The sequence below is a fragment of the Corvus brachyrhynchos genome, unplaced genomic scaffold (genome assembly GCF_000691975.1).
Source record: "Corvus brachyrhynchos isolate BGI_N302 unplaced genomic scaffold, ASM69197v1 scaffold59, whole genome shotgun sequence".
NCBI lineage: Eukaryota > Metazoa > Chordata > Aves > Passeriformes > Corvidae > Corvus > Corvus brachyrhynchos.
The window spans coordinates 6,046,370-6,061,127 of NW_008246054.1; the positions used below are offsets into that span (position 1 = coordinate 6,046,370).

At 45.7% G+C, this 14,758-nt stretch overlaps 1 protein-coding gene across 1 annotated transcript in view; it reads left to right on the forward strand.

The window, feature by feature from the left end:
- The window catches only part of URM1 (ubiquitin related modifier 1), an 18,345-nt gene that overhangs the window by 946 nt on the left and 2,641 nt on the right, over positions 1-14,758 (forward strand). The window contains exon 2 of the mRNA XM_017745422.1: positions 2,915-3,018. Coding sequence (XP_017600911.1) covers positions 2,915-3,018 — 104 coding nt within the window. The remainder of the gene's footprint in view (positions 1-2,914; positions 3,019-14,758) is intronic.

Sequence of the window (14,758 nt, forward strand, 5' to 3'; positions counted from 1 at the left end):
GAGGGGCCGGACACCGCCGGAGGGTGTCCGCAGCGTGGGGCCGGGCCGTCCTGCCCGTCTGTCCCGGGGCCTCGCTCCCGTCTCTCTGTGAGCGTCCTGTGCCAGGCCTTTCCTTTTCTTTCACCTCTTTCAACTTTTTGAGTTGTTTGGTTTTTTTAATTTTAATTATTAAAATTATTTATGAAAACCTCCCCTTCGTTTCTCGGCTTTTTTTTCCTCAGCATTGTCTGTGTGTGTGTTAGTGTGTGTACACGTGCCTGCCCTCACTGTGCTTTGTGTTTGAGCCGTGTCAGGTCTGTAAAGCTGCCAGGTTCTCACTCTGTAGCATTTCAGTTTCCAGGCCTTTGCTGCTGTAGTATCAGCATTGCTCATGCTCTGGCCCTGGGATCTTAAAGCATTTGCAGTGGAAGCTGTGCATATTTGTGGAAATACTAGTGTTATTTCGTTAAAGCCTCCTTTTAGCAGAAGCTAAAAGGCTGCTATTTATTCGCTTTTTCCCACCCTTTTACAAACACAGAAATGCCATAACCCTTTAAATACCCTTCTCCTTAAGAATCCTTTCCTCTATCTTTCCTGCTTCCAGCTGCAGCAACTCTCCTAATTTTCCCAGAAGAGTGAGATGCATTTTTGCTTTCCTTGGAAATGCATAAATGAGCTCTCTATGTAGGAACCACAGCTGAGTTCCCCACAGCTCGCTCTTTACAGAAGGACCTTATCTTGCAATCTACATTTCCCGCTGTAACAAAGCGTGACCTTGTTTTCATTACATGAAAAAATGTTTTTCATATAATTGTTATGACTTGTTCCTTCACATGAATCTCGGCTCATGTTAATAATCACTGCTTCAATTTTGAGATAACTATTTGTTGTGAGCTGGTGGAAGAACACCAACAGAGTGCTCTTTAGGAGAGTTGCTGCATATAAGTAATGCTGCCGAAGGCATAACAAGGGTTCTGTTGTGCTCTGCCATTGCAGAGCCAAGAAAACCTACTGTGGCATTTTTAGATACTGAATTTAAAGGAACTTAATATCGTCCGGAAATATCTTTGTTGATATTTAGGTGGGGATTGTTTGTTTTAAATATTTCTCTTTATTATGTTGGTTTCCAAGGGAGGAGAGGCACCAGTAAGTTCCCGGAAAGTAACTTCATAGGGAAATTTTTCTAAAGTAATCTGCATTTAAGTTGGAAGAACATTTTGCCACAATTATATGCCCTTGAAAAATGTGTTGGTCATTTTTCTACCTCAGCTTAATATTAAGTGAATTGAGTTTTTTAAGACTTCTCTGGTTGTTCGGACTTTGGCCAGTGTAGAATTCAGTCTAGAGTCAAAAGCTCACACTCTCTACTGCTGTGTCCTGTAACTTAAAGTAGCTTTTATGTTTATTATCCATGTCCCTACTCACTTGGTAAGAGTTTTATAATCTAAGACTGAGTTTGGCCTGTGGCCTCACAGCATCATGAAGAATGATTGATGTTGGTAAAGCTCAAGGTTTTCACAATTGTACTTTTTCCAGAACAGGAGTAGAGGTGAGGAGCTTGCTGAGGCTTCTAAGCTGTAGTTGCAAAAATTAATTACTCTTTTGAAGAGCCTAAAATTAGGTGCCTGGACCCAATTCAAATCCCATTCTTTTCCAGTGTGAGAACCATCTCCTTTACTTGCCACCCTCTGCATATCCTGCTCACGCTTGATCTCCTGTGCTTGCAGAGGCCGTCAGTTGTTATCTGAGGGCATTCCCTAATGTGTGTCAGAAGAGGGATGGACATCAGGTTGTTCAGTGGAGGAAGATTATGTATTTATTTATTTATATTTTACTTTGTTGTGGGCTATGCCCCACCTGTGCCCTGGAGAGAGGCCTGCTAAGGAGATTGCACAACCTCCCAGCAGAACTCCCCTGGAAAGACAACCACCTTTCGGTTACTGTGAGAAGAAGACAGACCCGGAATCCTCTGGGAGACCCTATGCAGATCCTTTGTAACCCATTGGCTTTTACACTCTGACACCCACCCCCTGTATCCCTGCAAGATCTATCCCCCTGCCCCTGTGAGACTGGAGAGAGCTCGTCCCTGTCCTCCCTTCCGCGGGGTACAGACTATGCCTCATACGGAACTGCTACACGGGCCTCTCATCTCTCTCCCTGGTCTGGCCTGGAGATTGCCTGTAGGGCAAGAGCTGAAATCATGAGCTGACAATCACTAAAGAGCTGACAGCCTCTGCACGGGCACTCCGGCTAGGGCTGAGGGAAGACACCGGCCCCGGGAAGACAGTTCCTCACGGGACCACCTCTCCGGACCGGTCACAGCTTCCCGGGTCTGAGCTACAAACCCCACATCAGCTGCCTCACTTTGTCACCCTCATCACTTGCTTCTCCCAGTCAAGTCTCTCTCTGGGACACTTTGTAGTCAGTAGATCAAGAAAGAGTTGCCAGGACTCTTGGGCTGCTGGTTCTGACTTGCTCTGTAACTTCATGTGAGTCATTTCTCCTCCACGTGGAAACTGGGGGAATATTTATTTCAGAAGAATGCTCAATTCTTGAGACTTCTGGCCAGCAGGTGTTAGGGACGAGCAACGCTGGACGTGGTGTGGTGGCTGTAGTTTTGTTTGGGTGGAAGCAGTGCTGATGGCTGGAGAGGGAAGGCAGCACTGCACAGCGGTTTGGGAGCACATGGAGACAGGAACCATCCCCCCGTTCCATTGGGATGATGCCTGGCACCGTGGGGTTCTGGCCCACAGCAGAGCCTCCTCTCTGTGTTGGCGATAGGAGCTGGCAGCTTCCCCTGTGGACTTTTGGTTTGTGACAGGAAAAAAAAATACAAAGGGAATCCTGTGCTAAATATAGTCTGTGTCATTTGTTTTCTCTGTTGTGGCATCTATGTAAATCGCCTCTTTTGTGCTGCCTTCTTTTGACAGTAAAGCAAAATCTCAGTGGTTCATTGTTTTTATTTCAGAGGTGGTGCAGAACTCTTATTCGATGGTGTCAAAAAGCATCAGGTGACTTTGCCCTGTCAACCAGAGCCTTGTGAGTATCAAAACCTGTTGGATAACTTGACAGAGTAACAACAAATGAAACAAAGCTGGTTTGTACAGCACTTATAGTTGCCAACAAGGATCAAAGTATTTTAAAAGCTCTTTCAGACATGCCATGGATCAGGCAGCTTGGCAAACAGGGGTTAGTTCTCAAAGTCTGAGATCTTTCCTGTCCTCTAAGCACTTGTGAATCAAGTCCTTCCTTAAGACTTTTGCCTCCCTCCTGTTGGATAGACAACAGCCTCTGGATGTTTCCATCAAGTCTACGTTTGTCTTTCTTGGTACTTGAGACCACCAATAACCTCTTCTCTCCTCTGTTTTTTCCTGTCTGTTCTGAGGTTTCCAAGAGGCACATATATATGTGTGTGTGTGTGTGTTTAAGTAGGGTGTATAGATATTTGGGGGGATGTGTAGCAATGTAACATAAATGTTGTTTATCTATTCATTTGACTTTTCAAGTAAATATGATCATTTTAATATGAACTCTGCAGTTGAAAACAGTAAACCTGGTGCTCAAATAGGATGCTGGATATCCTACCCATGGCCTTCCCTGCAATAAAAAGTAGGACTTTAGTGTCCCAGGGATAAGCAGTCATAATTCCTGGTTTGCAATTTGGAATATCAATATTGAGCAGTGCTGCACTAATTCACTTACTTGTGTGCATACTTCAGTTGTAGTGTAATTTTGCCACAGATGTATTCTGAATTTTTCCAGCTAGATAGCACTGCTTTATGCTATTTGAGTGGGATTATAAACCAAAATAACACAAAATCATCAGGGAATGTTAACAACCAATATCTCATGAATGGCTGATATCATAATCGATGTGCTGGGAACCTCCAGGCCTGAAATCTTTTTGCTGTGCCTGGAAATAATTAGAGATTGGTAGAAGTGCTTTTGGTGCTTGGACATAAGTATGTGTAATTCAAATATAATAGGAATACTGAAATATTGTGTTATCTTGTGGTTAAGGACAGGAACTAAAGCTCCAGAAACATGACCTGATGACAATTTGCTTTGTGAGTTTAGTCATGTTGCTTAACTTTCCCCTGTTGCTAGTGATACTTTCATGTATCTCAAGAGAATTCAGCATTAAATTCCATCACTGTTAAAGCACTTAAGATCCTTAAATGAAAGGTAGTAAAGAAATGCTAAAATACTCATTTAGTTGGTTTATAAACTTGGGGGCTAGAGCATAATTTTCTTCAGTGCTCTGCAAATGTAAAATACCCAGTAACACCCATGGTTTTGGTGGTGTTCAAACCATGATCAGATGCTCAAGAAAAAGGGGTTATTACAGGAGATGTTTATTTCTGCCAGGGGAGGGGAGGGTATTAGTACCAAAGAGGGATCTTCCAGCCCGACGGTTGTCAGCGGTGCGGTTGTGTGTGGTCTGATCCATTCTCACTTGAAGCTGCTGGGAAGACTTCTGCAGCCTCGGTAAGATGTGTATTTATCCTAAGGGATAAATCTCTCCCTGAAGGTCTGTCTCAGCTTCAGGGTTCAAACTGATGATCTCCAGTGATTTGTTCCAGATTCAGCTAACACATTATTGCTCCCAGCTTTTCCTGCTGCCTTGTTTTCCAGGCGCTGCTATCCCTGTGACAAGAGAGGCAGAACTGACAGTGTACCCCCTTGTCAGCTCCCCTGGTTTGCTGCTGTCTTGTGCCTTGGGTGTCAGGGAGGTTTCATTTTGGGGCTGGTTGTGGATTGCAGCATCTGAGGAGCATAAACTGAGCTGTGAGGCAGCTGCTGTAGTGACATTTACACCCAGCACAGGGATGGGGCAGGCAGAGGTGGCCTGAATGTCTGACACTAAGGGATTGCTGGAAACACCCCTCATGATACTTCCAGAAGACAATTGTGTTCTAGTGGTGAGGAATCAATCGAATCATATCAGAAAATATGAATCTTCTTACAATTTTATGTTGTTCCTAATGCCATGTATTTCCTTTGTTCCCACTAAGAAATTTTAACTCCTATCTCTGGGTAAATAAAGATACACATAGCATGGTCCCTGCTGCCCTCATGCAACCAGAATTGCAATGATTAGAGAAATAAAACAGCTCAGTTCTACTTGGCACATCCTGTTGCTTACCTTACCCTGAATGTCCATCACTGAATTCTCCAGGGAAAGACCTGTAGTATGAATACTGCTCGAAGACCTACACTTCTAACCCCATTTTAAGTGATTTCATTAGCTGCCAAGTTTTATTTTTGGCCATTTTGGCCTCTCTTACCTACTCTTCCTTTTTTCTAGGTTATTTTTGTCTTTGTCCTCCTTTTTGCAGAACAGTTGCTTCTCTCTGGGTTATTTGGTCCACCTATATTGTAATTGTTTAGGCATTTTTATATATATCCCAGAAGTGAAGGGAGATGGAAAATTATATGAAGAAATACCTACAAATATTTACATGAATAAAACAAACTGTGCTCCATAGTTGGCAGGGGCAATCAGTGTCCTCTAAATGATAATGTTGCTTGAGTAGACTCTTTGTGTGGTCATTTCTTTTTTCCTGATAACAGGCACTAGGTGGAAAGTAGGTGGGTTTTGGATCATGTTAACTTTTTCAAGAAGATTTGATTCTCTGTCCTTTTCTGATGCCTGGAGATAGACTCCTGGAGGGATTGGGAAAGGCAGGAGCAAGGAAGCTGCAAATGGGACAAGAGCAAGCCACGAGAGGTACAGCCACGTGGCAGGACCTATTTTTATTATCCAAGGGGCATTTTGTATCCTGATGTCAGTTAAATAGCAGTTCTTTATTTCCAAAGTGGAGCTGTCTCAGCCTGCATTTTGGAGTTGCTGCCGAAGTGGGAACTTAGAAAGGTGTAGTGTATGTGCATAGGCAGCAGATTTACCTAATCCACACTGTGCAGGACTGTGTAATCTTGTGGAACTGTTGCAGAAAGAAGACCTCAAGTTAAACAAGAATCTTGTCCCAAATTTCTGGCTATTCTGATGATCTCACTGATAATGCTGTTAGAGGATCTAAAGGCATTATGCCCTGTTGGCTTCTTCTGCATAAAAACAGTGTGTGTGGGAGAAAGCAGCTGGGGGAATAACAATATTTGTCACATGGAGAGAGGATTAAATTGGCAGGGAAATCAACTTTATTTTCAAGCATCTAAGAGGCTATTAGAGACAATGGAGCATAAAAGAGAGAAACCCTAGATTAAAAACTGAAAATGTATTTGGCAGCGTCCTCCTGAAACAAGCCACAGTAATTTAACCAAGTGCTTCAGTAATCAAATAGATCATTGTGTGACTGCTCTGCAAGTAATGCTGGAGCTCCTTCCTCCATCTCGCTGGGACTCAACAGTGGTGGATTTGTCTTGGCCATGTGAGTTGCATGGATGCATGGAAGGGTAGGAAGTCACTGGCATTGTTTAACCCTTGTAGTCATTTTAGGTTTAGCTCAGCAGCATCATCTGTTGAAGAGTGTTTACAAAACCCCTCTGCTGTGTTGTCTTCTGGATGTTGTACCCAGAGGTTGGGGTTGTGTGTAAAGTCTCTGGCACTTGTGCTGCAGGCTGCTCAGCTGCTGTCACAGACCTTTGAGTTCCAATTTCTTCTGTGGCTTCAGTGGTGGGACTTGTGTTTTTGAAGCAGCAGTGACCAGTTTCAGCAGTGCTCGCTGGGACCTTCTAGGCTAATCAAGAATTCACACTGTGTTTTGGCACTTTACAAGTCTGGAAGGTTAAATTTTTAATCAGTGTGTTTTGGTAATTGTTTGTGGTTTCCCTTTACCGAAACTCAAGGGAAAAAAAGCCCACTGCCAATCAGATTTTTTTAAAGAGGAAAAATTAAAATAATATGCCAAGTGCTGCTTATGTTGAATCCCTATGGAGAAGAGCATGGTGTGCTCCTCGAGAGCTTTGCTTTCCAGGGGCCTTGTTCTGCACAGCATAGAGGACTGCTGGGGACTTGGAAGCATTCATCTTCTCGGAAAAGAGCCTGGGGATCTCGAGAGATCAGACTGATGTTACAGGCAGGGTGGCTTACAAAATACAGCTGGCACTGTGTTCAGAGCTGACTGGGGTGCTGGACCAAAACAACCTGTAAAATCCAGAGTAGCACTTGGTGTTGGCTGTCGGTACCTAGCACTAGTACCTAGTGCTATTGCTGGGTAGTACATCCTAGTTGAGTCATTAATATTCTGGCATGATTTTATTGCTCTGTTTATTATTCCTAACATTTTAAAACTTGCTCCGAAGAAAGAATAAAAATATATTTGCTAATATAGGGCCTTATAAGGAGAATGGTAAAAAAACCCCCATAGATCTATGGAACTTCATGCAGTCAAATCTTTTTAATCACAGTGTGTGTTACTTGCAGCTCTCAAAGGACTTGGGTTATTCCCCTCTTCGTGCATCCCACTCCTGCATCTCTTTTAGGCAGGAAATTACAGACTTGGTGGCAAGGGAAGGGGCCTCAGTGGGTAATGCAGGGTGGGAGCTCAGGCTGGGCCAGCTTAGCCCTGGACCTGCTGCCAGCAGTCGGGGTGCGCAGTGTTTGCAGCATCAGAGCTGTTCTGATGCTGCAGCACTGCCAGCGTCGCGATTGAGTGGTTCCTGGTGTGGGGCTCAGCCCCAGGTCCCTGCCCCAGCGAGGCTGCGGCTCCCTTTAGAGGCAGCAGGGAAATAAACGCTTGTCCTCACAGGAGCAGTCCCATCACCCTCCTGGGAGGCCGTGGAGCAGAGTTACCGGATCAGCTCATCCCAACTCATTGTGGAAGGAGCTTCCCAGGCACTGGGAAACCAGCTCTTGTGTGTGACCAAATCCCTGGGATAACAAAGCCTGGCTGTTACACCCTCCTTCCCAGCCGCTGTATTGCAGTGCGGACACCTAGCAGGACACCCTCTGTCCCACCCCCCTCCGCTCCCTCTTTTCTCTTGGTGGGATTTGCTGTGCTGACAGCGCTGTTCAGAGGGTGGCAGCGGAGCAGGGCTGGGGAGGAGGATCCGGGCCCTTTAAACCGCTTAGCATGCGGTTCACACGGCTCCGGGCCAGCTGTTCCTTTCTCCTCCTGCCCTCACTCGCAGGAGTTGTTTGCTGAGCTCAGAGCTCCTGTGCAAAATTGCTTTTCAAAAGAGCCACTTTCTGCTTAATTAAACAATGAGCCCCGTCCCTCTGCACATCTGTAAAGCTCCCTCCGCAGCCCCTTTATCCCACAAACTGCTCCATTCTTACCTCCATTCACTTGTAAATCTTACCCCCCCTCCTCCTCCACCCTGATCATCTCACTGGCCCTTTCTTTTTCCCTTTCAAGTAAGACTGAGGGGCTTGGACTATCTGTGGGGGTGGCTGGGTTGGGTGGACTGGAATCGGTTTAATGGTGCTTGGCCCTGTATGAAAGTCTAATAATAGCAAAGCAGATCTGAGCCCAAAAGTGAGAGGCGATTTCTGTATTTAGAGGAATAAAATCATGGCAATTTCCTGAGCTGAGCTGAGACACTGACTCATCCAGCAGCCAGAGGGGACACAGCCACCAGCCAGGCTGGGAGGGGGCAAGGAGTTGACTTCAAGGCATTTTCTGATCCAGCTGGCAGTGCCAGGGAGAGCCCAGCCCAGGGAATTCCCTCGGCCAGGCTGGCTGCATGCAGAGCAGTGCCAGGCTGCCAGGGAATCCCTCCCCACTCTGGCAGGAGCAGCCACCTTCCTCTGTGGTCCAGGGTTGCACATCAGCTCTGTGTAGTCTCTTTAACAGCAATAAGGTTTTCCTTTTTAGCCCTCAGTGCCTGTGCACACACCCAAAACTCAGAAACCAGGAAAATAGGAGAGAAGGGAAATTTCAGTTTGCTGGGTTTTGGCAAAGCTTTACACTGATGATTAGTAATGCATTCTCTGAATTGTCTTGCTGAGAGCTTAAAAAAAAATTAACCAGTAACATCCAAGGTTAAACAGGATAAATGAATGGAAAAGTGATGAGGTGGGATATCTCCTTTATCATTGGGAAGGACAGATTATAGCCAGCATGATGCATTATCATCTAGCATAGATTGATAGGGAGGAATGAAGAAATGGGAGTTTAGTGCATTAGCAGAAGATTCCTGACTGCAAAAACTATTAGACCATGGCACAGTCTCCTTGGGGTTTGGTTGCAGGTCTACAGTGCTCAAGCCTCTTAAAATCAGAGCAGACAAGGCTCAGGATGGTCTTTTGTTGAGAATAATTCTGCGCTGGCAGAGGATAAAATCAGAGGACCTGTTAAGGAGATGGTTTTTTTAATGTCTGCGATCCCCAGGCTGGTACTTCACTGCTGGGGCAATAGTCTTTGAGGCTCTCTCAGCTCCTTCCTTTGACAATTTTGAACGAGAGGCAAGACTCTGGTCCAGCACTAGTGATCTGTGATCCTAATTAAAAGAGACAGTTTGGTGCACTGGCATTTATTGGGAGGCCTGAACTGACAATAGTGTTGGGTGTTACAGGATTAGATGCCCTGACTTTGGAAATGAGTAGGGATTAGGTTTACCCTGAGAATCAGCTCAAAGCTGCTTTATTTGTCATGGGAGCTGATGGATCTGGAGATTTGCTGCTGGCTAGCAGTGGGATTGGAGATCCCTTGAACTTGTATTCTCTGACCAGCAATCTGTGGGGAGTGGAAGATCCCAAGCAGCTCCTCTCCAGTTCATAAGCATTGTGATTAAAACCTCAGGGCTGAGAATTGCTGGGTGATAGCTGGGATCTGAGTCCTCACTGCTAGCAGGAAGGTTATGAAAGATCTCTGTGATCCATTCCCATTTTGTGGACACAAGAAAATTAGGAAGAGCATTGCTCTTCTAGATGAGAAGCAAGAAAAAGACGTCTTAAAGCAGTTAAAAATTACAGAAGCCAAGACCTTGGTGTTCGTTTGTAGCAGACAAGAACAGATGAGAGCAACAATTGCAATTCTCTTATGCCTGGCTGTAGTTACCCCCTAATTTCTTCCCTAGTACTTAAATCACTGCCCATTCCAGTGTGTGGCAGGATTGGCTTGTGCACTTGTCAGAGAAAATGGATTTTGCTCTTGCTGCAAAATTTGCCTGGCTGCTCACTCTGCATAGTACCAAATCCATTTGCCTGTGACTCCATTTATATCAGCTATTCCGGGTCTTCTTCTGCAGTTTATGGCACACCATGGTCTGCTTCAGAGAGTGATTTGCATATCAGATGGGAGGCTGGAGGAGTTGGAAGGATCCCTTAGGTCTGGTTTTGAACTCTTTTAGAGAGCAGGTTCCTGGAGGGTCCTTGGATCCTAAAGCAAAGAGTAGTCATGCACCTGGAAGAGCAGCAGGTATTGGGAGCTGGTTTGTCTGTTTTAAAAACAAGCTTCTTAAGCAGGGAAGGGGGCATACTTGTTTTTCCATATATTTCCATGCAGGCAGGGGGAATAATGGCAGAGGAGCGGCAGGGAAGGGGCTTTGTCATGGTTACAGGCCGGTGGCTGAGAATGTGGGTGGAGCAGCGCTCGTCCAGAGTTAGTGACCTCAGCAAATTGGAGCTCAGCCATGGTCAGTATGATAAATGATCTTATTCTGGGTCAAAGAAATGGTACCCCACAGGGAGGTGTCCGCAAGGCGGCCCAGGAAAGGGCCGTGTTCCTGCAGCACTGACCCCTTAGTGACCAGTGCCACATATATCTTATTTACTGCAGACCAGAAGGGAATTTTCCATGGTTCAGCCTTTATAGGGTTCCCCTATTTCCCTGAAATAATCTCTCAGTTCTGCAGAAAAGGCAAGAAAATGAGTGTAATTACACCTTTTGAGTGCCCTTCGAGGCTTTGTGCAAGTTTGTATGTGGATTTTAAGGCAGGGGACACAGAGGTGTCTGGTCCTTGCATGTGTGCGTGAATCTATGAGCGACCTGTGCAGCTCCCTGGGAGCCAAGGGCTGTGTGTCCGTGTCAACTGGTATCAGGGTTACACAAAATCCTTCCATATTTCTGCACCTTTATCAGTTCACTGTGAGATCCTTCTAGTGCAACACCCAGCTTGGTGTTTCTTATTCGAGGCACCTGGTTTCTCTCTGCACACAGTGAGTGCCTTCTTTTCTGAGTTGTCACTGATGGATCTGTCAGGCCCAGGAAGTTTTATTGAGCTCGGAAAGATCTATGGATTTCAGCCCTGCTTTCGAGGGTGCAAATGAACCCAGGCAGTGCTAAAATGGAGTATTAGATGCATTTCTGTTGCAGGGGAAGCTCAGCAGATTCTTCATGAAGGAACAGTTGGGGCAATGCAGAAGGCCAGGCCTTGGAGGATTCGCAGGAAGACAGAGCAGGCCATGCAGTTCTGCAGTTCTCTGCCACAACCAGGAGTGTTTGTGGTGCAGCTGGGCTGAACAGGAGCTGAGGCCATTGGGTTTTGCGTGCATTCACTGCAGTTCCTGCATCCCATCCTCTTGTGTGACAAGGCAATGACTTTGTGTCACTGCAAGCACACATCTCGTTTCCCTGAGCGCTGTGTTTCGCTGGGTGATTGGTTTTCTGCATATATTGTGGGCTTGAGCTCCCATCTGTGCACTTGAACTAAGCAGTTTTCTCAAACATTTGCCGGTTTTTCTTTTTTTTAATTAACTTTAGATTATTTTTTTCTGAGAATTTGGAGACTGTTGATGTACTGTTAGTACAGGCAGCAGAAGCTGTCTCTGTGTAGAAATAGGACAGGGATTTCCTACTATGTGCTTCAGTTCCTTCTTTGCACTTTGAGAATATTTCCGCTTCCTTGGCTGCTTCAGTCTTGCTTCTCCTCTGATGCTGCCAATGGTGAGGACAGTTAATGAGAATTAAGAGTGCACTTTTTGATGTGATATTTGTTTGCTGTGAGTGAAATGGAGCAGGCTACCAAAACGATTTCAGTAAGACCATGCAGCAGTGATAAAAATATATCATTACTGGGGTGAGCTGGGCTCGAGTTGGTGATGCTGGAGCAAAATGCTGTATTGTCTCAGCTCTCACCTGAACCTCCCTCCAGAGCCAAAATGCACAGCGGGTTTTGCAGCCAAATGACAGCACCTGTAGTACAACTGTGCTCCTGCCAAATCAGATGCCTCTGTTCTGTGAGGGGGCCAGCTTCAAACCAACACGAGTGTGAAATCGCTGCATTGTAATGATGGTTTAACTTGTCAGCAGATGTGGTGCCTGACCAGGCTGAGATTTTTTCCTTCTTTATATGTCATCTGTAGAGAACCTGCTATTTGCATAGCAAATCCTTGGCCCAGGGCACTGGAAACGTGTTAGACCCGTAGCATAGTATCAGAAAAAAAAAGTCTTGGGAACACTGCATGTGTCAGCTCTAAGAGATAAGCAGTTGTGCTATAATTTACCTCTTACTATTTCCATCATGAGAACACAGACTCCTGACCTGTTGATCAAGACTGCTGTTTGAGGCACTGAGCTGCAAGATGGCTTCTCCACAGACCACTTGCAATGGAAGTAATCTTGTTCCTTTTCGGTATATTACTTGTGGGAGATAGTTTTGGTGTGGCTATGGTCATCTGTCATCCTTTATAATTGATTTGTTCTAGTATTATTGGTGTATAGGACATAGAGAAATGAAGGTGGGTGAAAAAATTCAATGCTGATAAAGCAGATGAAAGTATTATGTCTTAAAGTTGGCTGTGGAGAAAGGATCTTAATTTTTGTACCTTTGGAGTGGGCAAGCTCCAGGCATGCACAGGGGTGTCTGGGTTTTTTTCCTACTGCTTGAATTCTTCAGTATGTATGTACGTGACTTCTGGGTAGGAGTAAATGAATGTAGGCTCAGGTGGGGCTGAAAATAACATTTATTATGGAAGGAGATGGGGCGAGGGAGTCTTCCAGCTCAGCCTCGAATAAATCAGTCCTCTCGCCCCTCCGTCCAGGCTGCTTCTAGGTGGCTGCCTTTTATCCAGCTGGTGCAGCGTGTTTCTGTTTAAATGGTGTCTCCTGAAAGGTCCCAGAGGAAAGGGCTGCTTATTCCATGCAAGGAGAATGGTATATGGCACAGCTCATTGTTGTGTGCCTGCTGCAAGTGCATAAATATGAAACAGCTCGCGGGTGATGCTGCGATGGGGCTGGTGTCCCCTTCACACCCCCCTCCCTCTCCTGAAGGCTCCTCTCCATCTTCCTTCCTTTACAGCTTTCATTTATTGGTGATGGAGAGCAGGAGCTGTTTGGGTGTGAGATTCTGAGGGCTTGACGTTGCAGCAGCATTTTTCAGGGGAAGGTGAATGTGGTTAACTCTTGTTTTCTGATGGCTGACCGACCTCTATGGTGCACATATGTGTGTGTATGTATGTATGTGTAAATACACACACCTTCTTAGTGGGGCTCCCTCTACCTGGTGCATGTTACTAGGAAGGAGGCAGAAAATGGTCTATTTTGTTCTTTTAACTACATATCATTACAAGGGAGCCATGGGTTGGCCCCGGGCAGGTGATCCGGCCCACCAGGCAGTTTTGAGGCACAAAGTAGCTCCTTTTGCCCAGATCAGAGTGATCCAGTGCTCGAAGGCAGCAATACCTGTTGTGCTCCAGGAAGCCCCATGGTGGCATTGGGGTGTTGGAATCAGAGTGCTGGTTTGGAGGCACCAGTGCTGTGGGAAAGCAGGGGGAACAGAGGGAATCTCAGAGCATCCCCCTCCCCCTTTCCCCAGGAGAAGAGGCCCCCATCTGCTGCAGATGGACATATCCCCATTGCCTAGTTGATGTGCACCTGCCTACACCAGGGCTGTTCATCCTGAGTGTGACAGAAGCAATGAGGGTGACGTTATTTGGAAGAACCCCATTTTGGCTCTGGGTAACATCCATGATCCCATAAAACCCTGTGGTAAGGCTTGGGCTGAGTCAAGCCATTACAAATGCATTTATTATTGCTGGTCATGAAGCAAACACATGGGGAGTTTACAATACACAGAGTGAATTTAGCTCAGAGAAGCATGTGTGGAAAGGTTCCTCATGACTATGGTGAGCTTACTTGACATAAGAAACGCATCCTGCCATCCCAGCTCCTCTTGGAGCGGGGCTCCAGCCCTCACTGTTGGATTTGTGCCTTCAGAAAGCTTCCTTGCTTCTTGAAAACAAACAAAACTCTTTGGGGGCTTTCAAAGAGCTGTATAAAGGAGCCCCGGGAGAATAACTGATTGTGGATTCGGAATGATGAAGTGGTTTGTGGAACAGTGAAACATAGAGGCAAATGCAGCAGAGCTCCACTTTGCAATTTGTCAGCTTCTCTAAACCCTGTAACGGATTGTTCCCCCCCTCTGTCTCTTCTCACCTCTCCAATAGGAAATTAACTGATGCTATCACCAAAGAAATTGTTTTTGCCTCACAAAGTAAAATTGATACTATAAAAACCCGCCAGCAGTGTCTCCTCCTCCTTTTACATGAAGACAAATCCTTCCTGTCACCTACTGAAATGGAAAGATAAAGGCTGAGCTTTAATAAAGAAGCTCTAAGCATAAAGTGTAGAAGGAGGGAGCAGGCACAGCATGGGGAACACTCCACAGCTGCAGGTGTGATGCTGAGGGATGCTGTAAGTGTCCAAAATGCAACCTTGGGCCCCAGAGCTCCCAATGTCTCCAGGAGTTTGTGCTGGTTTTGGTGCAAAAGTGTCTGTCTTTACTCTGTTCAGGTTCTTAGGCTTGCTTGTTTGGACTTTTAAAATCTAATTAAACACACGGAGAATTAGACATAATTTGTTGGGTTACAAGATAATGCACAGGATATGGGATGTGTCAAAGAGACCCGAACATCGGGAATCCGCTGCCAGATTGG